We start from the raw sequence: 25555 nt of genomic DNA, 5'->3' as shown, positions 1-25555 counted from the left end.
CGCCAAGTCTAGGTCCAAAGGCTCCTTAACAGCTTCTACACCCCAAGCCATACATTAAGAATGCTGAACAGCTAATCAAATTCTACCCCCCTGCACTGTTTATTGTAATGATGGAGCAGTGAGTCGGAATCAGGTGAAACGTTTTAATAAAACAACAAAACCAGGAAATTGACACTAACAAGAACAATACCAACTGGTGAGTGAACCTGGGAGAGTGACATAGAAAGGGGAGGAAATTGTGAAGGTAATGGAGTCCAGGTTATGTGTGTAATGATGAGTGCCAGTGTGCGTAATGATGAATCCCAGGACCGGTGGTTAGTACTCTGGCCGACGCCGTGCACCAGAGGGGAGAAGCAGGAGCAGATGTGACAGTACCTCCCATCTGATGTGCAGCTCCAGCCGCAGGACGACGCCGACCAGGGGGACAACCCCGGGGACGAAGAGTGGGTCATTCCGGGCGGCGAAGGTGGAAATCACGGATGATGTTGGGGTCCAGAATGTCCTCCACTGGATCCCAACACCGCTCCATACCCCTCCCAGTCCACCTGATACTGTGATCCAGGGATCTGACAGCATACGCTGGGCTCCCTTCGATGTCCAGGGGGGGGGGGGGGGTGGAGGTGTGTCGTGGGGGACAGCATCAGCTAGGGGACAGGGAGATATGAAAAGAGGGTGAGATATTGTAGTGACTGGGTAATTGTAACTTGTATGTCACCTCATTGACCCTCCGGAGAACCTTGAACGACCCCACAAACCGGGGACTCAGTTTCTTGCAGGGCAGGTGGAGTGGGAGGTTCCTGGTTGAGAGCTAGATGCGATCCCCAGGATGGAACACAGGGGTCTCTCTGTGGTGACGGTCTGTCTGCTCCTTCTGATGATGGACGGCGCGCTGGAGTCTCATGTGCGCATTGTTCCACACCTCCTCCGCAAGCCGGAAACACTCATCTACCACAGGAGCCGTGGTCTGGCCCAGGGTCCACGGGGCCAGGGCCGACTAGAAACCCAACACACACTGGAAGGGGGTCAACCGATGGTCGGTGAGGATGACGAATGGTTCCGTGGCACCCTTGAGCCAGTGTCTCCACTCCTCTAATGCCAACTTCACCACCAAGAGCTCCAGATGTCATAAATTCCTCTCTGCGGGGGACAGTTTCTTGGAGAAGAAAGCACAATGATACACTTTTTGTCGGTCCCCCTGTCTTTGTGACAAAATTGTCCCCACACCCACCTCCGATGCATCTGCGTCAACCACAAAAGGTAGTGTGGGATCTGGGTAAGTGAAACGCCCCTTTAGACGAAAGGCCTCGTCGGCTGATGAGACCAAACTGACCTACGAGGCCCACCAATGAGGAGGGAGGTGAGAGGGGCTTAACCCCTTGATGGTGGTTGGGACTGGCCATGACTTTACCGCATCTACCTTCTTGTCCTCCATCCTCACTCCCTGCGGGCTGATTTGGTTGCCCAAGAAGGAGACAGCCCTCTGGAATTGGCACTTCTCCGCCTTGACGAACAGGTGGTTAGCCAAGAGGCATTCCAGGACTGCTCGAACGTGAGTGATGTGATCCTCCAGGTTGGTCGAGAAGATCAGGATGTCATCGAATTACACAATCATCTGATGTCCTAGCATGTCCCTGAACACCTCGTTGACGAATGCCTGGAACACTGGCAGAGCATTGGCTAAGCCAAAGGGCATAACCAAGTACTTGTAGTGACCAGACATCGTGCTGAACGCCGTCTTCCACTCATCCCCCTCCCGGATGCGAATGAGATTGGACCTGCGGCGTGCCTACAGTTTGTTGAAGAACCGGGCCCAGTGGAGCTGCTCGATGGCTGACGGCACCAGCGGGAGAGGGTACCGATACTTCTTGGTAATGTCATTGAGACCACGGATGAAACCATGTTGGAGCGCCTATTGAATGTTGAATGTAGCCCTCCATGGCCTGGGTGGAGGGTAGATGCGTCTGTGCAGAGGTGTAGCATCGGAAAACAGGTCAATGGCACAGTCCCAGGGGTGATGAGGAGGGAAACCGGTAGCGCGGGTCTTGGAGAATGCCTCCCTTAGATCCTGTTATTCCTCCATGATGTTGGCCTGGAGGGCAACCACAGGACTCTCAACCGACGTGGAACCACAGGGGACAGGAAAGCAGGTCTTCTGGGCATTCAGGTGACCAGTTGGTGATTCTCATCCTCCACCATGAGATGGGGTAGGGTGAATAGGGTTATGATGCAGAAGCCAAGGTAGGCTGTGGATGATCTTGTGAACTGGTGCGCTGGTGATGAAGGGGATGTTTTCCTGGTGATTGGGCTCCACGGTGAGGGTGAGTGGTTGGGTGATGAGTGTGATGGTTCCGGATCCTAGAGGCCGACAGTCGAGACCTTGAACCTGAAAAGGAGAGAAGAGCGAGTAGGTAGTAATATTGAGAGCAGAGACAAGGGTCTAATCCATAAAGTTACCAGCAGCGCCGGAATCCACTAACGCTGTAGACACAGGGCATGAGGGACAGTCAGCCAGAGTGACGGGTACTAAAGAGTCTAACAGGAAGAGCAATAGATTGAATACTCACTCCTGATTCAGGGGATGAAACTTCACGTGACCGTCCATCTACTTTTTTTGACCTTGGAATCAGAGTCCTCCCTGCTAATCAAGTGAGCAAACGTAGCTCTTTATTTTTGTGTAGAAAGCCTTTGCATTTTTTCTGAATCATATTTGTCCAATAACGAATGTAGTTTCCCTATCATTTGTGTCAAAGTGGCCATTACCAAACCCTGCAATTAAACCCAAAGTGAAATCAATTGCACTCTTCTGGTCTACTACTGTGCCGGGTTCCAAATAATTAAGTTTCTCTCCTCCTTTGGCATAAAAAAGGCTAAGCTTTCTGCATCTTCGTTGTTTTGAGTCTGAGAAAGGGTTTATATGGAGACTGCTTGGTTAGCTGTAGTTACTTTCCCAGTTAGCTGGTGGCTGTATTGAAAGGGCATTTTTCCCAGGGTTTGCAGTGGTCTGTCTATTTGATGGTTATGAGTGCAGGGTCTATAGATATAGACAGTGTCCCTGGCCCAACCTCATCTACATGACTACATTACTTAGTGATGCGTTGTCTTCTGTTTCTGGGCATGTGGTGTGGGTGTTTGGTTCTGAATAGGTCGAACCTGACTAATGGTACACTTTCATGTTGCTTCTCAGTACTTGAATTCCTTTTTTGAATGTATCTAAAGTCTGTACCTCTCCATTAACTGTGTTTCTGTGTAGGAGTTATGGAGAAGCTGGGCATGGGTCCAGAGGAGATACTGAAGGAGAACCCTCGTCTGATCTACTCATGCCTCACTGGCTACGGCTTGAGTGGAGCCAAGGCTGCTGGCCATGACATCAACTACCTCGTCATGTCAGGTAGAAACAACTTCACTGGAATAAAATTCGTATTATTTCTCTTGACTTTCCAACAGTGACATAAGATGTGGCTTCAGTTGAAAATCAAATATAGGAAAAACAGACCATTCAATGGCATATTACTTACGATTGATAGCTCTATAATAATTGAATAGTCTCGATGGCAACCATCTGGGTCGTTCCACGAATAGAGTACCTTTTTGCGTCCCTTTGATATTTTCAGTAGAACTTGTGTACCAATATTGAATTTTAAGAGCCTGTAACAGTACCTTCAGAAAGTATTCACACCCCCATTACTTTTCCCACATTTTGTCGTTACAGTCTGAATTTAAAATGGATTAAATTGCTTTAAAACATATATATATTTACAAATTATTTAAAAATGAAAAGTTAATGTCTTGAGTCAGTAAGTATTCAACCCCTTGTCCCCTGATTCCTCAGCTCTAGGAAGAGTCTTGGTGGTTCAAAACATTTTCCTTATAAGAATGATGGAGGCCACTGTGTTATTGGACACCTGCAGAAATGTTTCGGTACCCTTCCCCAGATCCGTGCCTCGACACAATCTTGTCTCGGCGCTCTACGGATAATTCCTTTGACCTCATGGCTTGGTTTTTGCTCTGATATACACTGTGATCTGTGGGACCTTTTATATATACAGGTGTGTGCATTTCCAAATCATGTCCAATCAACTGGATTTACCACAGGTGGACTCCAATCAAGTGGTAGAAACAGCTCAAGGATGATCAATGGAAACATGATGCGCCTGAGCTCTATTTTGAGTCTCATAGCAAAGGGCTGAAAACTTTATGCTAAAATTTCTAAAAACCTGTTTTCATTTCGTCATTCTGCGGCCTTGTATGTAGATTGATGAGGAAAATGTGTTTAGTTACTCAATTTTAGAATAAGGCTGTAATGTAACAAAATGTGGAAAATTTGAAGGGGTCGGAATACTTTCTGAAGGCACTGTAAGTTCAGGAGTAAAAATCTGTCACAACGTATTGCATGGACTCACTCTGTGTGCAATAATAGTGTTTAACATGATTTTTGAATGACTACATCATCGCTGTACTCCACACGTACAATTATATGTAAGGTCTCTCAGTCGAGCAGCGAGTTTCAAACACAGATTCAACCACAAAGACTAAAGAAGTTGCCCAATGCCTTGCAAAGAAGCGCATCTACTGGTAGATGGGTAAAAATAAAGCAGGCATTGAATATTCATTTGAGCATGGTGAAGTTATTAATTACACTTTGGATGGTGTATCAATACACACACTCACGACAAAGATACAGGCATCCTTCCTAACTCAGTTGCCGGAGAGGAAGGAAATGGCTCAGGGATTTCACCATGAGGCCAATGGTGACTTTAAAACAGTTACAGAGTTCAATGGCCGTGATAGGAGAAAACTGAGGATGGATCAACAACTGTATAGTTACTCCACAATACTAACCTAAATGACGGAGGGAAAAGAAGGAAGCCTGTACAGAATAAAAAAATATTCCAAAACGTTCATCCTGCACTAAAGACACTAAAGTAATACTGCAAAAAGTGTGGCAAAGCAATTCACTTTTGGTCCTAAATACAAAGTGTTATGTTTGGGACAAATCTAATGCAACACATTACTGAATAATAATACATGGGACTTATATAGCACTTTTCAAGGACCCAACGTGTATTTACAACTGAGTACCACTCTACATATTTTCAAGCATAGTGGTGGCTGCATCATGTTATGCGTATGCTTGTAATTGTTAAGGACTGGGGAGTGTTTCAGGATTAAAAAAACTGAATGGAGATAAGCACTGGCAAAATCCCAGAGGAAAACCTGTTTGCCTGCTTTCCACCAGACACTGGGAGAGGAATTCACCTTTCAGCAGGACACTAACCTAAAACATGAGACCAAATCTACACTGGAGTTGCTTACCAAGAAGACAGTGAATGTTCCTGAGTGGCCTAGTTAGAGTTTTGTCTTAAATCTACTTGAAAATCTATGGCAAGACCTGAAAATGGTTGTCTATCAATGATCAACAACCAATTTGACATAGTTTGGAGAAAAAATAATAATGGACAAATGTTGCACAATCTAGGTGTGGAAACTATTAGACTTACCCAGAAAAACTCACAGCTGTAATTTCTGCCAAAGGTGCTTCTACAAAGTATTTACTCAAGGTGGTGAATAGATATTTCTGTATATCAAACATTTCTAAAAACATGTTTTCACTTTGTCAGTATTGGGTATTGTGAAAAGATGGGTGAGAGAATTTTAGAGAATTCAAGCTGTAACACAATGAAATGTGGAATAAGTTAAGGGGTAATGAAGTGCCCTTTAATATGGAACACAGGGAAAATTCAATTAATCTGATTTTTAGCCCACTTAACCCACAAATTTAATTTCACCATCGTTGTAAAGCCCTGGTTACTTTGTTGCTTTGACAAAGTCATTTCTGAAGACTATAATTTATTTTGCGTGATTAGTGATTCATTTACATTTCCCCTTATGTTAAGGTCTAACCTGTTAAGTGAACTGAACTCTGGTTTTAAAATGGTGACGTTATATGTGCAAAAGAAACAATGACATTTTTTTGTTTTGTGGTGAAAAACGGAGCAGGTTGAGCATAACACATCAACCCTGTTAACAATAGATAGATAGGCTAGAAATGTTTTAAGAATACATTTTTTGGGGAAGCTTGCATTCAATTGCCCCTCCATTCCCACTGTCACAATGGAAGTTATGGTGGATTTAAGATGAAAACGTCAAACCTGTTACTTTAATTGCCACTTACTATAGCCATGTTTATATGCGTTTTAATGTGGTCTTTATGACAGAATGTAAACATTTGGAGAAATAATGTTTTTTTTTTGGGGGGGGGGGGGGGGGGGGGGCATTTACATTGCCCAAAAGGCACTTATTGGTGGACCCATCTTTTGAACTCAAGCTAATTCAAACCTATTGTTATTAATAATGTATCATATTTCAATTATCATCTGGCATATAATTGAAGGCTATAAATTCAATGACTATGGTTTATTATGTAGCTAATGACTTTCCATTAGACTAGATGTTTATTTTAGATCATCTACAGCATCCTTTCTATGTACTGTACCATTGTCCATACAGACATAAAGGAATCTCCCTCCAATTCTGCCTAGCTTACTCCATGTATTCCCCTCCTCCTGTGTCAGGCTTGTTCTCCATGTTGGGCCGGAGCCATGAGAAGCCCTACGCTCCTCTGAACCTGGTGGCAGACCTTGCGGGCGAGGGTCTGACGTGTGCCTTCGGGGTGGTCCTGGTCCTGCTGGAGAGGACCAGGTTGGGCAGAGGGCAGGTCATTGATGCCAGCATGGTGAGAATGAGATCAGCCCAGTTGAGGTCTGAGCAGATCACGACCCTCAGTCCACTTCTACACCCACGGTGCTGTTCTCAGTACACCTACAGTAAATGCTTTCTAAAGACCAATAATTAAATAATGCTCTGTAGCTCCAGGTACATCTGTACAATGCATATCACAAGATGATAGACATACTGGTTTGTACGTTGCAGCATATTGTTTTTTGCCTAAAGAATGCCGTAGGATATAATGTTTATTTAATAGAAGAAAACTCTGAACCAGGGCCCTCAACAACAACAGAAACTTCCAAACTTTTTTCTCTGCTCCTGAAACCTGAACTTCAATTGCTAGGGTGCTGGCCCACGTGGGGAGAAATATAGAAAAAATAGTGTGGCACAGCTTCAAGAAAACAGTCGCTTTTAAACTAGGGATTTCATGGCTAATTGAGGTATGTCATTCATTCTGCTCATAGATTATGCATGTATGAACTACACACTGGCTACAAATCCAGCACAAAGCGATATGTTTAAAAATAATTTCTTAGTTGCCAAAGAACCGGAGCACGTCTTCAAATGCCAGTCAAATCTAGTACGTAGATTAGGTGGGATGTAGGATGTGCTCAAGGTTTGGTTTTATTGACTTTTGCCGCAGCTCACTGTCATATTTTATATGTTGTTAGAGCCATAGACGCTATGCCGCCTGAAGCCCCGTTTTTATTTTTCAATGAATATATTAACCTCCCCTCCGTGATCACTGTAAACAACATTACGTTTTGCTTAAGGCTTGTACTTTCGTTTTCCTCCAGGGATTGTGGGCACTTTTCCAAAGATAGAGATCACACTTTTAAGGTTAATACCATGCTGTGAAGAGATCTGCAAATGCAAAAAAAAATCACGGTTTTAGTTACGGGAAGAATCATAATATTGTAGCTCCCATATTCAAGGGTTTAATAACCTCATCATGTTTTACCATTCCAATCTCACTGAGATTATAATTTATGTAAACTACATATGTTGGTATGCAAACCTTAGGTATGCAGTCGGCTACATCCTATTCATGCCTGTGGTATAGATGGCTGCTCTTTTGTCCTTAAGAAGTACACTTAATCTGCTGATAAATGCCTCAGTGAGGGGCCAAGACAGTCACATTGTTGGCTGGCAAGGCAATTAGCCCTAGTGATGGGCATTCCGGCTCTTTTCAGTGAGCCGACTCGTTTGGCCCAGCTCACCAAAAATAGACTTTTGGCTCACAAACGTCTCTTTAAAAAAAATATGTTTTGTATTCATTCAAGTCAAACAGTTTGCAATAGTTTGACTATGATTAGTTTTAAAACAATTCTAATTAAATTATTAAATTAAATCACACTCTACCTTAAACACAATGTATTTAAAAATACATTGGTTTGTTATGGAAAAGAATGCTATTAAACTTTTTATTTAAAGTGTAACTTTTTAATGTATATAAACAAAATGCATATAAATCGAACCATTCAAAACGAATACAATCTGAACAGCATAATTGAATATTGCACCATAACAAAGAACATTTTATGAAAAAATAGAAAAATGCAGCATCCCACAAATATAAAAACATGTAAAAAAGGATGCTATTACACATGTGCATTTAAAGTATAACTTTTTTAATGTTTATAAACAAACGGAATGCAGTCCGAACAACATAATAATAGAATATTGCACCATATCAAAGAAAAATAAATAACAATGTGCAAAACTGCAGCATCCCACTTAAAACATTAAACGGACCCTCTTTTCTCTCTCTTCTTTATTGCCATGTTGTAACCAGCAGCACACAGCAATGCTGACCATATTTTGATTTCATGAGAGATTTGCATTCAGAAATGCAAGCTGTCTCACTTTCGAGGGGCTGATGCGGTTTCTTCTCTCAGTAATCATTTGTCCCGTTTTCGAGAAGACCCTCTCAGAGGGAACGGATGTGGCCACTATGCAGAGTCTCCCTGTCATGACTTTAGTAAGCCGAGGGTAGACAGAGGCCTTGTTCTTCCACCAGCTCAGAGGATCTGCAGATCTCCTCCAAATAGGATCGGACCTCCATTATGGCATCTGCTGAGGGATTCCTTCGTGCTGCATCCCCAGTTGCTCTCTCGTCAAACAGCATCCAAACAGCAGACGTTTGTGGCACTACTGCTGGTGCTTCTGCTCCATCTGATCCCTCTTCTTCCTGCTGCCCTGGTGCCTAAGCCAGCTGACTGATGGGATTGTCCCTCCCTGCTGCTGAGGTTATTCTTTGAAGAGCCTCATCAATCACTCTGGCGTCACTGAAGGCTAACATCTTGAATATGGGGTCAAGTGCAGCGGTTTCTGATAGCACGTGATTATATTCCATTCTGTGGAACTTTCTGTCCATTGATGAACATAGGGTGTCCAACTCTGTCACATGTTCTGTGGTTACATTTGCTTCTCTCTGGCGTCTGGCTGTGATCCGATGCAGACCCTTACACAGGAGTATCATTTTTGAGGCTGGCACATAGCTGAATTGAGAGAACAGTAACTTATTAGTTCAGGTTCATGTTTTGTCTACTGATACTACATTCTCATTTATTGCTCATATACATATATAATACTGGATTAAATAACGATGTAGTAATAACTGCTTACTGTACCTCTGTCCATTGATCTCCACAGTGACATGATCAAAGGGTTCCAGGACTCTGCACAGCTCCTCCACCTCCCATTCCTCTTGTGTCAGAGCATCAACAGGTGCATTGACAATGGCCAGGGTAGAGATGATGGCATCCTTTGACTCAAGAAACTGCTTCAACATATAAAATGTTGAATTCCACCTTGTAGTGCAGTCTTGTTTAGGCCTCAGCTCAGGCATCCCCATCTGGCGTTGTGTAGACTTTTGTTTTCAGCACCTACTGTGCTCCTGTGGAAGTATTCCACAGCTGCTTTCACTTTGTCCACAGTGGGCTTCATCACCTTCCGAGCATCTCTTACTATCATGTTGATTGTGTCGGCAAGACATGGATGATGGGTCCATTTAAAAATGTCCATGGCTTTGGTTATGTTAGCTGCATTGTCGCAAACAGAACAGACCACTTTTCCATCTACTTGCCATTTTCTGGCCACTCTCAACAGTTCCTCTGCCATGTTCTCTGAGGTATGTCTGTCGCTGAACTCAAAAAAGTCCAGAAGACAGCTAGACATCGAAAAATCTTCAATGAAGTGACATGTAACCGAAATGTAAGAAGTGGTTTCCCTTGATGTCCAGCAGTCAGTGGTAAGGCATACTGCAGTAGCTTTTTGGACTCTTTCCCACACTGAAGTCTGTGTGCTCTCGTACAGTTGTGGAATAAGGGATTTTGAAAGGGTTTTCCTGCTTGGATTTAGACTATTTCTATAACTTCTAAAACCTCTGTCCTCCACGATCGGAAATGACTGGAAATTGGTGGCAATCATTTTAACCAATGCAATATCAATTTGGGCTTGTTTTTCTGCAGACATTGGCATAAACTGGTCCATAGAAGACTGCACTGCTGTGGGTCGTGGAGTAGGCCTACTTGACTGAGTGGATACATCTCCACGTGTGGAGGTGCTGCCTCCACCACTATCACTAGCAAGCCCGCTAGTTTCTCGAAGCTCTGCTACAGCTAGCTTCACAGTTAGGTGCACAGTTCGACATATGCCGGTGTAGGTTGTGCGTAGAACCGGCTTTATATGAGATTTTATTTTGGCAAATTCTACACTGTGCTCTAACATTGTCTACATTATTAAAATACATCCAAATGCTACTGGGCTTCTGACTCATTTTCCAGCTGTTGTTTTCACAGCTGTCCTTCCTCTCTCTCCTCAGCTGCTAAGTGTGTGACTGGGAGTGAGTTGGCTCAGCCCTCCCTCATGCATCTTTGGTTCATTGGTTGACACTGCGTGTCTGATAGACAGGAACAAAATGTGAGGCTGTTAGTCTGAGCAGATAGTCAGAACGAATGTGTGCTCTTGAGCATTTAGGCCTATATTATTTTATTAATTTTTTTGTTCTTTGAATTAGTTCATTCTATTCATTTACATCTTTTGATTAATCATATCTTAATTTTTAAATATTTTGTTAATAGATACGGCTCTCTGATATGTGAGCCGGCTCCCAACGTTCACCTACAAGAGCCGACTTTGAGCCGACTCGTTCGCGAACGGCCCATCAGTAATTAGCCCTGACATTGTGTTTAATGGCAATCATCTTAGAAGATGTCCATTACCTAACGCCACAGCCAATCAAAACCAGGCAAATATGGGCATAGCTGTGATTGTTGAAATCCTTAATGCAATAACATTATTTTTATGCAAACATAGTATGTCTTCCCAAACTATTTTCACAATTGAGATGGCTTTATTTCCTATAATGGTTACTTACTCAATGTCACGCCCTGACCATAGAGAGCTGTTTATTCTCTGTTGGTTGGGGCGTGATAGTGACTAATGTGGGTCATCTAGGTGATTAATGGTTTATGTTGGCCTGGTATGGTTCCCAATCAGAGACAGCTGTTTACTGTTGTCTCTGATTGGGGATAAAATTTAGGCAGCCATTTCCTCATTGTGCTTTGTGGGATCTTGTCTACAGATAGTTGCCTGTATGCACACCAGTAGCTTCACGTTTAGTTTGTGCTTGTTTGTTTTGTTTGGTGAGTTACTATTAATCAAAACATGTGGAACTCTACGCATGCTGCACCTTGGTCCAATCATTTCAACGAGCGTGACATTCTAGGCTAGGGCCAGTGGCTCTATTACATTATGATCTGCAATACACTAGTTACATTGAAGAAGCAAACTCTAAACTTGTGTTAATTCTGTCTTTTTGTCAGATTAACCATTTTGGTTAATTACTCATTCATAAAACATTCCTTAGCCCAGAACACGTCAATGGGTGACTGACTATCCAGGAAAAGAAAGAAAAAGGAGAACTCTGTGCCTGCATTGATCTGAGTTTTATTCACGGGACAAACAAACAGGCTTATGTTTCGGCCTAGGACGCCTTCATATGTAATGAAGAAGATGGACAGACATGGCAGCTCTGCTTCTAGCTGCTAAGCAACTTCGCAGTATATATTATATATTATTTTTTTCTTACATTATTCGCCCAGAACATTTTTTGTGTTATTACATACATCTGGAAATATCTTTTGGATATCAGAGCGGCAGTAACTCACCAGCATTCTGACCAGATACGACTTTCCCAAATTGGATCCTTTGTTCGTACCCCCAAGGCAATTTAACCTTTTTGGGATAGGGGGCAGCATTTTCACTTTTGGATGAATAGTGTGCCCAGACTGAACTGCCTCCTACTCTGTCCCAGATGCTAATATATGCATATTATTATTAGTATTGGATAGAAAACACTCTGAAGTTTCTAAAACAGTTTGAATTATGTATGTGAGTATAACAGAACTCATATGGCAGGCAAAAACCTGAGAAAGAATCAAAACAGGAAGTGAGAAATCGATTTTCAAAACAGTGCCTATTGAAATCCCAGTGAGATATGAATGAGGATGCACTTCCTAGGGCTTCCACAAGATGTCACCGTCTTTAGAAACTGGTATGAGGATTCTACTATAAAGGAGGGGCTCATAATAGCTCTTTGAGTGAGTGGGCTGGCAGTGAGCCTCGGTCTCATGACGCGCACTCCGGACAGAGTTTGCTCTCGTTCCAATGCTTTTCTTCAGACAATGTAATTCTCCGGTTGGAACCTTATTGATGATTTATGTTAAAAACATCCTAAAGATTGATTGCATACATCATTTGACGTGTTTCTACGGACTGTAACGGAAATATTCAAGTTTTTGTCTGGAGGAAGTGCCTCATGAAGTTGGATTACTGGGCTTAACACGCTAACAACAAGTGGCTAAATGATGGGCTTTATGGAAATTTATGGAACAAATCAGTCATTTATTGTCGAACTGGGATTCCTGGGAGTGCCTTCTGATGAAGATCAAAGGCAAGTGAATATTTATAGTTGTCATGTATTGTCATGTTGTGTCTTGTTTCTGTCCTTTCCCTTCACCCTGTCTCCCTCTGCTGGTCGTTATTAGGTTACCTTTTCTCCCCCTCTTTCCCCCAGCTGTTCCTTGTCTCCTCCTAACTACCTCGTCACCCCTTTTCCCACCTGTTCCCTTTTTCCCTCTGATTAGTCCTCTATATCTCTCTCTGTTTTTGTTCCTGTCTTTGTCGGATTCTCGTTTGTGTTCTCATGCCTGAACCAGACTATCGTCGTGTTTGCTGCAACCTTGTCCTGTCCTGTCGGAATCTGCCTGTCCATCTGAGCCTACGTGTGTTTCGTCATTAAAGTAACTCAGTTTTGTTAATTCGCTTTTGGGTCCTCATTCACGCTTCATAACAGAAGAATCCGACCAGGAATGGACCCAGCGACTTCGGATCCTCTCCACTCGGCCGTCGAGATCCAGGGAGCGATGCTAGGCAGACACGAGCAAGAATTGTCTGCTGCTCGACAGGCCGTTGAGACCCTGGCCACCCAAGTCTCCAACCTCACAGAACAGGTTCACCATCTCCGCCTCGATCCACCGGCCACTTCCAGGGCTTTCGAATCTCCGGAGCCCAGAATCAATAACCCGCCGTGTTACTCTGGGGAGCCCACTGAATGCCGCTCGTTCCTCACCCAGTGTGATATTGTGTTTTCTCTCCAGCCCAACACTTACTCCAGGAGCACTGCTCGTGTCGCCTACGTCATATCTCTCCTTACTGGACGGGCTCGTGAGTGGGGCACGGCAATCTGGGAGGCAAGGGCTGAGTGTACTAACCAGTATCGGGACTTTAAGGAGGAGATGATATGGGTTTTTGATCGATCTGTTTTTGGGGAGGAGGCTTCCAGGGTCCTGTCTTCCCTATGTCAAGGTAATCGATCCATAACAGACTACTCTATTGAGTTTCGCACTCTTGCTGCCTCCAGTGGCTGGAACGAGCCGGCTTTGCTCGCTCGTTTTCTGGAGGGTCTCCGCGCAGAGGTAAAGGATGAGATTCTCTCCCGGGAGGTTCCTTCCAGCGTGGATTCCTTGATTGAACTCGCTATTCGCATTGAGCGACGGGTTGATCTTCGTCACCGAGCTCGTGGAAAGGAGCTCGCGTTCTCCGTTGCCCCCCTCTCCGCATCACTACCATCTTCCTCTGCCGGCTCGGGTGCTGAGCCTATGCAGCTGGGAGGTATCCGCATCTCGACTAAGGAGAGGGAACGGAGAATCACCAACCGCCTCTGTCTCTATTGCGGTTCTGCTGGTCATTTTGTCACTTCATGTCCAGTAAAAGCCAGAGCTCATCAGTAAGCGGAGGGCTACTGGTGAGCGCTACTACTCCTGTCTCTCCTTCAAGATCCTGCACATGAGTGTAGTATTGATCTCCTTCCGGGAACCACTCCCCCCCGGGGTAGACTATACTCTCTGTCGGCTCCCGAACGTAAGGCTCTCGAAGATTATTTGTCTGTAGCTCTTGCCGCCGGTACCATAGTCCCCTCCTCCTCTCCCGCCGGAGCGGGGGTTTTTTTTGTTAAGAAGAAGGACGGGTCCCTGCGCCCCTGCATAGATTATCGAGGGCTGAATGACATAACAGTGAAGAATCGTTATCCGCTTCCTCTTATGTCTTCAGCCTTCGAGATCCTGCAGGGAGCCAGGTTTTTCACTAAGTTGGACCTTCGTAACGCTTACCATCTTGTGCGCATCAGGGAGGGGGACGAGTGGAAGACGGCGTTTAACACTCCGTTAGGGCACTTTGAATACCGGGTTCTTCCTTTCGGCCTCGCTAACGCTCCAGCTGTCTTTCAGGCATTAGTCAATGATGTCCTGAGAGACATGCTGAACATCTTTGTTTTCGTTTACCTTGACGATATCCTGATTTTTTCACCGTCACTCCAGATTCATGTTCAGCACGTTCGACGTGTCCTCCAGCGCCTTTTAGAGAATTGTCTTTTTGTGAAGGCTGAGAAGTGCTCTTTTCATGCCTCCTCCGTCACATTTCTCAGTTCTGTTATTTCCGCTGAAGGCATTAAGATGGATCCCGCTAAGGTCCAAGCTGTCATTGATTGGCCCGTCCCTAAGTCACGTGTCGAGCTGCAGCGCTTTCTCGGCTTCGCGAACTTCTATCGTCGTTTCATCCGTAATTTCGGTCAGGTGGCAGCTCCTCTCACAGCCCTTACTTCTGTCAAGACGTGCTTTAAGTGGTCCGTTTCCGCCCAGGGAGCTTTTGATCTCCTCAAGAATCGTTTTACATCCGCACCTATCCTTGTTACACCTGACGTCACTAGACAGTTCGTTGTCGAGGTTGACGCGTCAGAGGTGGGCGTGGGAGCCATTCTTTCTCAGCGCTCCCTCTCTGACGACAAGGTCCACCCTTGCGCGTATTTTTCTCATCGCCTGTCGCCGTCGGAACGTAACTATGATGTGGGAAACCGCGAACTGCTCGCCATCCGCTTAGCCCTAGGCGAATGGCGACAGTGGTTGGAGGGGGCGACCGTTCCTTTTGTCGTTTGGACTGACCATAGGAACCTTGAGTACATCCGTTCTGCCAAACGACTTAATGCGCGTCAGGCGCGCTGGGCGCTGTTTTTCGCTCGTTTCGAGTTCGTGATTTCTTATCGTCCGGGCTCTAAGAACACCAAGCCTGATGCTTTATCTCGTCTCTTCAGTTCTTCAGTAGCCTCCACTGACCCCGAGGGGATTCTCCCTGAGGGGCGTGTTGTCGGGTTGACTGTCTGGGGAATTGAGAGGCAGGTAAAGCAAGCACTCACTCAAACTCCGTCGCCGCGCGCTTGTCCTAGGAACCTTCTTTTCGTTCCCGTTCCTACTCGTCTGGCCGTTCTTCAGTGGGCTCACTCTGCCAAGTTAGCCGGCCACCCTGGCGTTCGGGGTACGCTTGCTTCCATTCGCCAGCGTTTTTGGTGGCCCACCCGGGAGCATGACACGAGTCGCTTCGTGGCTGCTTGTTCGGTCTGCGCGCAGACTAAGTCCGGTAACTCTCCTCCTGCCGGCCGTCTCAGGCCGCTTCCCATTCCCTCTCGACCGTGGTCTCACATCGCCTTAGATTTTGTCACCGGACTGCCTTCGTCAGCGGGGAAGACTGTTATTCTTACGGTTGTCGACAGGTTCTCTAAGGCGGCTCATTTTATTCCCCTTGCTAAGCTTCCTTCTGCTAAAGAGACGGCACAAATCATCATCGAGAATGTTTTCAGAATTCATGGCCTTCCGTCAGACGTCGTTTCGGACCTCGCAATTCACGTCTCAATTTTGGAGGGAGTTTTGCCGTTTGATTGGGGCTTCCGTCAGTCTCTCTTCCGGCTTTCACCCCCAGTCTAACGGTCAAGCAGAACGGGCCAATCAGACTATTGGTCGCATCTTACGCAGTCTTTCTTTTCGCAACCCTGCGTCTTGGTCAGAACAGCTCCCCTGGGCAGAATACGCCCACAACTCGCTTCCTTCGTCTGCGACGGGGCTATCTCCTTTTCAGAGTAGCCTCGGGTACCAGCCTCCGCTGTTCTCATCTCAGTTCGCCGAGTCCAGCGTCCCCTCCGCTCAGGCTTTTGTCCAACGTTGCGAGCGCACCTGGAAGAGGGTCAGGTCTGCACTTTGCCGTTATAGGGCGCAGACTGTGAGAGCTGCTAATAAGCGTAGAACTAAGAGTCCTAGATATTGTCGCGGTCAGAGAGTTTGGCTCTCCACTCAGAACCTTCCCCTTAAGACCGCTTCTCGCAAGTTGACCCCGCGGTTCATTGGTCCGTTCCGTATTTCTCAGATCATTAATCCTGTCGCAGTGCGACTTCTTCTTCCGCGATATCTTCGTCGCGTCCACCCGGTCTTCCATGTCTCCTGTGTCAAGCCCGTTCTTCGCGCCCCCGCTCGTCTCCCCCCCCCCCCCCCATCCTTGTCGAGGGCGCACCCATCTACAGGGTCCGTAGGATTTTGGACATGCGTCCTCGGGGCCGTGGTCATCAGTACCTAGTAGATTGGGAGGGGTACGGTCCTGAGGAGAGGAGTTGGGTTCCCTCTCGGGACGTGCTGGACCGTGCGCTGATCGATGATTTCCTCCGTTGCCGCCAGGTTTCCTCCTCGAGTGCGCCAGGAGGCGCTCGGTGAGTGGGGGGGTACTGTCATGTATTGTCATGTTGTGTCTTGTTTCTGTCCTTTCCCTTCACCCTGTCTCCCTCTGCTGGTCGTTATCTCCCCCTCTTTCCCCCAGCTGTTCCTTGTCTCCTCCTAACTACCTCGTCACCCCTTTTCCCACCTGTTCCCTTTTTCCCTCTGATTAGTCCTGTCGGAATCTGCCTGTCCATCTGAGCCTACGTGTGTTTCGTCATTAAAGTAACTCAGTTTTGTTAATTCGCTTTTGGGTCCTCATTCACGCTTCATAACAATAGTGTTTTTTTCTAGCTTCTGTTGACACCAAAATGGCAGATATTCCATTCTGTTTTGGGTTCAGAGCGCCGTTCTCAGATTATGCTTTTTCTGTAAAGTTTTTTTGAAATCTGACTCAGCGGTTGAATAGAGGTTAAGTCTATCTTTAATTCTGTGAATAACACTTGCATCTTGTATCAGTGTTAATTATGAGTATTTCTGCAAAGTCACCGGATGTTTTGGAATCAAAACATTACTGCACGTAACGCGCCAATGTAAACTGAGATTTTTTGATATAAATATGCACATTATTGAACAAAACATACGTGTATTGTGTAGTATGATGTCCTATGAGTGTCATCTGATGAAGATCATCAAAGGTTAGTGATTCATTTTATCTATATTTCTGCTTTTTGTGACTCCTATCTTTGGCTGGAAAATAGCTGTGTTTTTGTGACTTGACTCTGACCTAACATAATCATATGTTGTGCTTTAGCTATTTTTTAAACCGGACACAATGGGTAGATTAACAAGATGTTTATCTTTCATTTGCTGTATTGGACTTGTTAATGTGTGAAAGTTACATATTTCAAAAACATATTTTTGAATTTCACGCGCTGCCTTTTCAGCTGAATGTTGTCGAGGGGTTCTGCTAGCCCTAGAAAGTTTAACTTATCCCAGAAGCTGCTCCAAGACGCCGCCGGCGGAGAAGAGGTATTCGGAGTGGACTTCTAGTCTGACTTAGGAGGCTGCACACAAGTATATTACTCGTTAATGTTCAGTCCCTGGACAATAAAGTAGACGAGCTCAGGGTGAGGATCTTCTTCCAGAGAGACAGGGACTGTAACATACTCTGTTTCATGAAACCATGGCTCCCTCCGGATATACTATCCCCGTCCATACAGCCAACTGGGTTCTTAGTACATCGTGCAGACAGGAATAAAGAACTCTCCGGGAAGAAGAAAGGCGGTGGAGTGTGTTTCATGATTAACTACTCATGGTGAGATTGTGATAACGTACAGAAACTCACTTATTTTTTGCAAACAGGAAGTACCCGTGCTAAGGTCTATTCAACGCTGGTCTGACCAATCGGAATCCATCCTTCAAGATTTTTCTGATCACGTGGACTGGGATATGTTCTGGGTTGCCTCTGAGAATAACATTGACGTATGCACTGATACGGTGACTGAGTTCCTCAGGAAGTGTGTAGGGAATGTTGTTCCCACTGGGACTATTAAAATCTACCCAAACCAAAAACGTGGATAGATGGCAGCATTTGCGCAAAACTGAAGGCGCGAACTACCGCATTTAACCACGATAAAGTGACTGGAAAAACGGTCAAATACAAACAGTGCAGTTATGCCCTCCGTAATGTATTAAACAGGCAAACCGTCAGTACAGAGACAAAGTGGAGTCGCAATTCAATGGCTCAGACACGAGACATACAGTACCAGTCAAAGGTTTGGACACAACTACTCATTCCAGGGTGGCACTGGATAGACCGGATCGTGCAGGTGCACTGGAGCTCTTGAGCACCGAGCCTGTCCAACCTTACCTGGCTCGATGCCCACTCTAGCCCGGCCGATCCGAGGAGCTGGAATGTACCGCACCGGGCTATGCACCCGCACTGGAGACACCGTGCGCTCCACAGCATAACACGGTGCCTGTCCGGTCTGTCTCGCTCTCCGGTAAGCACAGGAAGTTGGCGCAGGTCTCCTACCTGGCTTCGCCATACTTCCTGTGTGCCTTCCCCCCCAAGAAATTTTAGGGGCTGACTCTCGGGCTTCCTTGCCAGCCGTGTTCCCTCGTATCGCCGGTTCCTCTCTCCGGCTGCCTCTGCTCTCCTAGCTGCCTCCACCTGTTCCCATGGGAGGTGATCCTTTCCCGCCAGGATCTCCTCCCATGTGTAGCAACCCTTGCCGTCTAAAACATCATCCCATGTCCATTCCTCCTTACGCTGCTCCTGCTGCCGCTTCTCCTGCTGCACCTTGGGGCGGCGACACTCCCCTGGCTTCCTCTGAAGAGGTGAAACTGTCATGTCTTGTCTCTGTCCTTTCCCTTCACCCTGTCTCCCTCTGCTGGTCGTTGTTAGGTTACCTTTTCTCCCCCGCTTTCCCCCAGCTGTTCCTTGTCTCCTCTTGACTACCTCGTCACCCCTTCTCCCACCTGTTCCCCTTTTCCCTCTGATTAGTCCCCTATATCTCTCTCTGTTTTTGTTCCTGTCCTTGTCGGATTCTTGTTTGTTGTGTTTCATGCCTGAACCAGACTGTCGTCATGTTTGCTGTAACCTTGTCTTGTCCTGTCGGAATCTGCCGGTCCGTCTGAGCCTACCTATGTTTGGTAATTAAAGAAGCTCTGTTTAAGTTAATTCGCTTTTGGGTCCTCATTCACGCACCGTAACAGAAGAATCCGACCAAGAATGGACCCAGCGACTTCGGATCCTCTCCACTCAGCCGTCGGGATCCAGGGAGCGATGCTACGCAGACACGAGCAGGAAGTGTCTGCTGCTCGACATGCCGTTGAGACCCTGGCCACCCAAGTCTCCAACCTCACAGAACAGGTTCACCATCTCCGCCTCGATCCACCGGCCACTTCCAGGGCTTTCGAATCTCCGGAGCCCAGAATCAATAACCCGCCGTGTTACTCTGGGGAGCCCACTGAATGCCGCTCGTTCCTCACCCAGTGTGATATTGTGTTTTCTCTCCAGCCCAACACTTACTCCAGGGAGCACTGCTCGTGTCGCCTACGTCATATCTCTCCTTATTGGACGGGCTCGTGAGTGGGGCACGGCAATCTGGGAGGCAAGGGCTGAGTGTACTAACCAGTATCAGAACTTTAAGGAGGAGATGATACGGGTTTTTGATCGATCTGTTTTTGGGGAGGAGGCTTCCAGGGCCCTGTCTTCCCTATGTCAAGGCAATCGATCCATAACAGACTACTCTATTGAGTTTCGCACTCTTGCTGTCTCCAGTGGCTGGAACGAGCCGGCCTTGCTCGCTCGTCTTCTGGAGGGTCTCCGCGCAGAGGTAAAGGATGAGATTCTCTCCCGGGAGGTTCCTTCCAGCGTGGATTCCTTGATTGAACTCGCTATTCGCATTGAGCGACGGGTTGATCTTCGTCACCGAGCTCGTGGAAAGGAGCTCGCGCTCTCCGTCGCTCCCCTCTCCGCATCACTACCATCTTCCTCTGCCGGCTCGGGTGCTGAGCCCATGCAGCTGGGAGGTATCCGCATCTCGACTAAGGAGAGGGAACGGAGAATCACCAACCGCCTCTGTCTCTATTGCGGTTCCGCTGGTCATTTTGTCACTTCATGTCCAGTAAAAGGCCAGAGCTCGTCAGTAAGCGGAGGGCTACTGGTGAGCGCTACTACTCCTGTCTCTCCTTCAAGATCCTGCACTACCTTGTCGGTCCATCTACGCTGGACCGGTTCGTCAGCTTCCTGCAGTGCCTTAATAGACTCTGGGGCGGAGGGCTGTTTTATGGACGAGACCTGGGCTCGGGAACATGACATTCCTCTCAGACAGTTAAAGGAGCCCACGGCCTTGTTCGCCCTGGATGGTAGTCCTCTCCCCAGGATTCAGCGTGAGACGCTACCTTTAACCCTCACTGTTTCTGGTAATCATAGTGAAACCATTTCTTTTTTAATTTTTCGTTCACCTTTTACACCTGTTGTTTTGGGCCATCCCTGGCTAGTTTGTCATAATCCTTCCATTAATTGGTCTAGTAATTCTATCCTCTCCTGGAACGTCTCTTGTCATGTGAAATGTTTAATGTCTGCTATCCCTCCTGTTTCCTCTGTCTCTTCTTCACAGGAGGAGCCTGGTGATTTGACAGGGGTGCCGGAGGAATATCACGATCTGCGCACGGTGTTCAGTCGGTCCAGGGCCACCTCTCTTCCTCCACACCGGTCGTATGATTGTAGTATTGATCTCCTTCCGGGAACCACCCCCCCCCGGGGTAGACTATACTCTCTGTCGGCTCCCGAACGTAAGGCTCTCGAAGATTATTTGTCTGTAGCTCTTGACGCCGGTACCATAGTCCCCTCCTCCTCTCCCGCCGGAGCAGGGTTTTTTTTTGTCAAGAAGAAGGACGGGTCTCTGCGCCCCTGCATAGATTATCGAGGGCTGAATGACATAACAGTGAAGAATCGTTATCCGCTTCCTCTTATGTCTTCAGCCTTCGAGATCCTGCAGGGAGCCAGGTTTTTCACTAAGTTGGACCTTCGTAACGCTTACCATCTCGTGCGCATCAGGGAGGGGGACGAGTGGAAGACGGCGTTTAACACTCCGTTAGGGCACTTTGAATACCGGGTCCTTCCTTTCGGCCTCGCTAACGCTCCAGCTGTCTTTCAGGCATTAGTCAATGATGTCCTGAGAGACATGCTGAACATCTTTGTTTTCGTTTACCTTGACGATATCCTGATTTTTTCACCGTCACTCCAGATTCATGTTCAGCACGTTCGACGTGTCCTCCAGCGCCTTTTAGAGAATTGTCTTTTTGTGAAGGCTGAGAAGTGCACTTTTCATGCCTCCTCCGTCACATTTCTCGGTTCTGTTATTTCCGCTGAAGGCATTAAGATGGATCCCGCTAAGGTCCAAGCTGTCATTGATTGGCCCGTCCCTAAGTCACGCGTCGAGCTGCAGCGCTTTCTCGGCTTCGCGAACTTCTATCGTCGTTTCATCCGTAATTTCGGTCAGGTGGCAGCTCCTCTCACAGCCCTTACTTCTGTCAAGACGTGCTTTAAGTGGTCCGTTTCCGCCCAGGGAGCTTTTGATCTCCTCAAGAATCGTTTTACATCCGCTCCTATCCTTGTTACACCTGACGTCTCTAGACAGTTCGTTGTCGAGGTTGACGCGTCAGAGGTGGGCGTGGGAGCCATTCTTTCTCAGCGCTCCCTCTCTGACGACAAGGTCCACCCATGCGCGTATTTTTCTCATCGCCTGTCGCCGTCGGAACGTAACTATGATGTGGGTAACCGCGAACTGCTCGCCATCCGGTTAGCCCTAGGCGAATGGCGACAGTGGTTGGAGGGGGCGACCGTTCCTTTTGTCGTTTGGACTGACCATAGGAACCTTGAGTACATCCGTTCTGCCAAACGACTTAATGCGCGTCAGGCGCGTTGGGCGCTGTTTTTCGCTCGTTTCGAGTTCGTGATTTCTTATCGTCCGGGCTCTAAGAACACCAAGCCTGATGCTTTGTCTCGCCTCTTCAGTTCTTCAGTAGCCTCCACTGACCCCGAGGGGATTCTCCCTGAGGGGCGTGTTGTCGGGTTGACTGTCTGGGGAATTGAGAGGCAGGTAAAACAAGCGCTCACTCACACTCCGTCGCCGCGCGCTTGTCCTAGGAACCTTCTTTTCGTTCCCGTTCCTACTCGTCTGGCCGTTCTTCAGTGGGCTCACTCTGCCAAGTTAGCCGGCCACCCTGGCGTTCGGGGTACGCTTGCTTCCATTCGCCAGCGTTTTTGGTGGCCCACCCGGGAGCATGACACGCGTCGTTTCGTGGCTGCTTGTTCGGTCTGCGCGCAGACTAAGTCCGGTAACTCTCCTCCTGCCGGCCGTCTCAGGCCGCTTCCTATTCCCTCTCGACCGTGGTCTCACATCGCCTTAGATTTTGTCACCGGACTGCCTTCGTCAGCTGGGAAGACTGTTATTCTTACGGTTGTCGATAGGTTCTCTAAGGCGGCTCATTTCATTCCCCTTGCTAAGCTTCCTTCTGCTAAAGAGACGGCACAAATCATCATCGAGAATGTTTTCAGAATTCATGGCCTTCCGTCAGACGTCGTTTCGGACAGAGGTCCGCAATTCACGTCTCAATTTTGGAGGGAGTTTTGCCGTTTGATTGGGGCTTCCGTCAGTCTCTCTTCCGGCTTTCACCCCCAGTCTAACGGTCAAGCAGAACGGGCCAATCAGACTATTGGTCGCATCTTACGCAGTCTTTCTTTTCGCAACCCTGCGTCTTGGTCAGAACAGCTCCCCTGGGCAGAATACGCCCACAACTCGCTTCCTTCGTCTGCGACCGGGCTATCTCCTTTTCAGAGTAGCCTCGGGTACCAGCCTCCGCTGTTCTCATCTCAGTTCGCCGAGTCCAGCGTCCCCTCCGCTCAGGCTTTTGTCCAACGTTGCGAGCGCACCTGGAAGAGGGTCAGGTCTGCACTTTGCCGTTATAGGACGCAGACTGTGAGGGCTGCTAATAAGCGTAGAACTAAGAGTCCTAGATATTGTCGCGGTCAGAGAGTTTGGCTCTCCACTCAGAACCTTCCCCTTAAGACGGCTTCTCGCAAGTTGACCCCGCGGTTCATTGGTCCGTTCCGTATTTCTCGGGTCATTAATCCTGTCGCAGTTCGACTTCTTCTTCCGCGATACCTTCGTCGCGTCCACCCGGTCTTCCATGTCTCCTGCATCAAGCCCGTCCTTCGCGCCCCCGCTCGTCTTCCCCCCCCCCCCCCATCCTTGTCGAGGGCGCACCCATCTACAGGGTCCGTAGAATTTTGGACATGCGTCCTCGGGGCCGTGGTCACCAGTACCTCGTAGATTGGGAGGGGTACGGTCCTGAGGAGAGGAGTTGGGTTCCCTCTCGGGACGTGCTGGACCGTGCGCTGATCGAGGATTTCCTCCGTTGCCGCCAGGTTTCCTCCTCGAGTGCGCCAGGAGGCGCTCGGTGAGTGGGGGGGTACTGTCATGTTGTGTCTTGTCTCTGTCCTTTCCCTTCACCCTGTCTCCCTCTGCTGGTCGTTGTTAGGTTACCTTTTCTCCCCCGCTTTCCCCCAGCTGTTCCTTGTCTCCTCTTGACTACCTCGTCATCCCTTCTCCCACCTGTTCCCCTTTTCCCTCTGATTAGTCCCCTATATCTCTCTCTGTTTTTGTTCCTGTCCTTGTCGGATTCTTGTTTGTTGTGTTTCATGCCTGAACCAGACTGTCGTCATGTTTGCTGTAACCTTGTCTTGTCCTGTCGGAATCTGCCGGTCCGTCTGAGCCTACCTATGTTTGGTAATTAAAGAAGCTCTGTTTAAGTTAATTCGCTTTTGGGTCCTCATTCACGCACCGTAACAGAAACAAGGATCGGACCAAAATGCAGCGTGGTAAGTGTCCATGGTTTTAATAGGAAAACTCAACATGAACACAACTACAAAACAAGAAATGTGAAAAACCGAAAACAGTCCCGTGTGGCACAAACACTGACACAGGAAACAATCACCCACAAAATACCCAAAGAATATGGCTGCCTAAATATGGTTCCCAATCAGAGACAACGATAGACAGCTGCCTCAACTTGAGAACCAATTTAGACAACCATAGACATACAATTTACCTAGACAGGAAACAGCCCCATAAACATACAAAACTACCTAGAAAGGAAACAGCCCCATAAACATACAAAACTACCTAGAAAGGAAACAGCCCCATAAACATACAAAACCACCTAGACGAGACAAAGTACATAAATCCCTCATGTCACACCCTGACCTAACCAAAATAATAAAGAAAACAAAGATAACTAAGGCCAGGGCGTGACACAAGGTAGGGTTGGTATACAGAAGATAGCCCTATTTGAAAAATGACCAAGTCCATATTATGGCAATAACATCTGAAATAAGCAAAGAGAAATGACAGACCATCACCACTGTAAGACATGAAGGTCAGTCAATCTGGAAAATGTCAAGAACTTTTAAAGTTTCTTCAAGTGCAAAAATCATCAAGTGCTATGATGAAACTGGCTCTTATGAAGACCGCCACAGGAAAGGAAGACCCAGAGTTACCTTCGCTGCAAAGGATACTCTAGTTCATTAGAGTTACCAGTTTGACACCCCAGCTCTACTGCATACATACTGTATATTTGTGTTCCTCATATCTTATCAGTTGCATATCACTTTTTATAGGCCTGGGATTGGATGCTGTCAATCTTCCTCCCCAGATGAGCATCTGTGATTGGCCAGAGCTGAGGCAAATCTTCACTTAGCAGTCTGCCACTAAGACCCAGGTAGGAGTGTGGTCGAGTGTTCGATGGGACGGACGCCTGTGTGACTCCCGTTCTCTCTGTTGACGAGGTGATCTCCCACCCCACAACCAGGAGAGGGCCTCCTTCCACAGGGACGCCCAGCGAGAGGTGACCCCGAGCCCCGCACCTGTCCTGTCCTGTCCCGCACCCCTGCTGACCCCTGCCTGGCCCGGGACACCTTCATAGGGGAACACACACGTCTCGTTCTAGAGGAGTCTGGATTCAAACCAGCAGAGGTAAAACAGTTGCTCTTAGCTGGAATTATTGAGTGTAACGCAGACAAAGCACAGTTGTAGTTTGTTCCAGTCATTGGCAGCAGAGAACTGGAAGGAGAGGCAGCCAAAGGAAGAATTGGTTTTGGGGGTGACCAGAGAGATATACCTGCTGGAGCGCGTGCTACAGGTGGGTGCTGCTATGGTGACCTTATAAACCATTACATTTAATATTATTGCAGAGTAAATACTGACCTTGAATAAAAA

The 25555-nt window shown here is 47.2% G+C and overlaps 1 protein-coding gene across 1 annotated transcript; it reads left to right on the top strand.

Annotated features, from left to right (window-relative positions):
• Positions 1 to 1763: 1763 nt before the first annotated feature.
• On the top strand, positions 1764 to 25262 carry LOC110536809 (alpha-methylacyl-CoA racemase-like). The gene is made up of 5 exons (XM_021622488.2): positions 1764 to 1852; positions 3144 to 3160; positions 3251 to 3388; positions 6573 to 6733; positions 25149 to 25262. The coding sequence occupies exons 1-5, from the start codon at positions 1764 to 1766 to the stop codon at positions 25260 to 25262; spliced, it is 519 nt and encodes a 172-aa protein (XP_021478163.2).
• The last annotated feature ends 293 nt before the right edge of the window (positions 25263 to 25555 follow it).

Source organism: Oncorhynchus mykiss, chromosome 12 (genome assembly GCF_013265735.2).
Source record: "Oncorhynchus mykiss isolate Arlee chromosome 12, USDA_OmykA_1.1, whole genome shotgun sequence".
Classification (NCBI taxonomy): Eukaryota; Metazoa; Chordata; class Actinopteri; order Salmoniformes; family Salmonidae; genus Oncorhynchus; species Oncorhynchus mykiss.
Note: the sequence above shows the minus strand (reverse complement) of the source record. Positions and strands in the feature narration are given on the sequence as shown.

What these genes read in the sequence shown, in the direction of transcription:
- LOC110536809 (XM_021622488.2), top strand. Translation starts at nt 1,764, where the DNA reads ATGAGATTGGACCTGCGGCGTGCCTACAGTTTGTTGAAGAACCGGGCC. An exon ending in CAACTACCTCGTCATGTCAG is followed by an intron (nt 3,389 to 6,572) that starts GTAGAAACAACT and finishes CTCCTGTGTCAG; the next exon opens with GCTTGTTCTCCATGTTGGGC. An exon ending in AGGTCATTGATGCCAGCATG is followed by an intron (nt 6,734 to 25,148) that starts GTGAGAATGAGA and finishes CCCCACAACCAG; the next exon opens with GAGAGGGCCTCCTTCCACAG.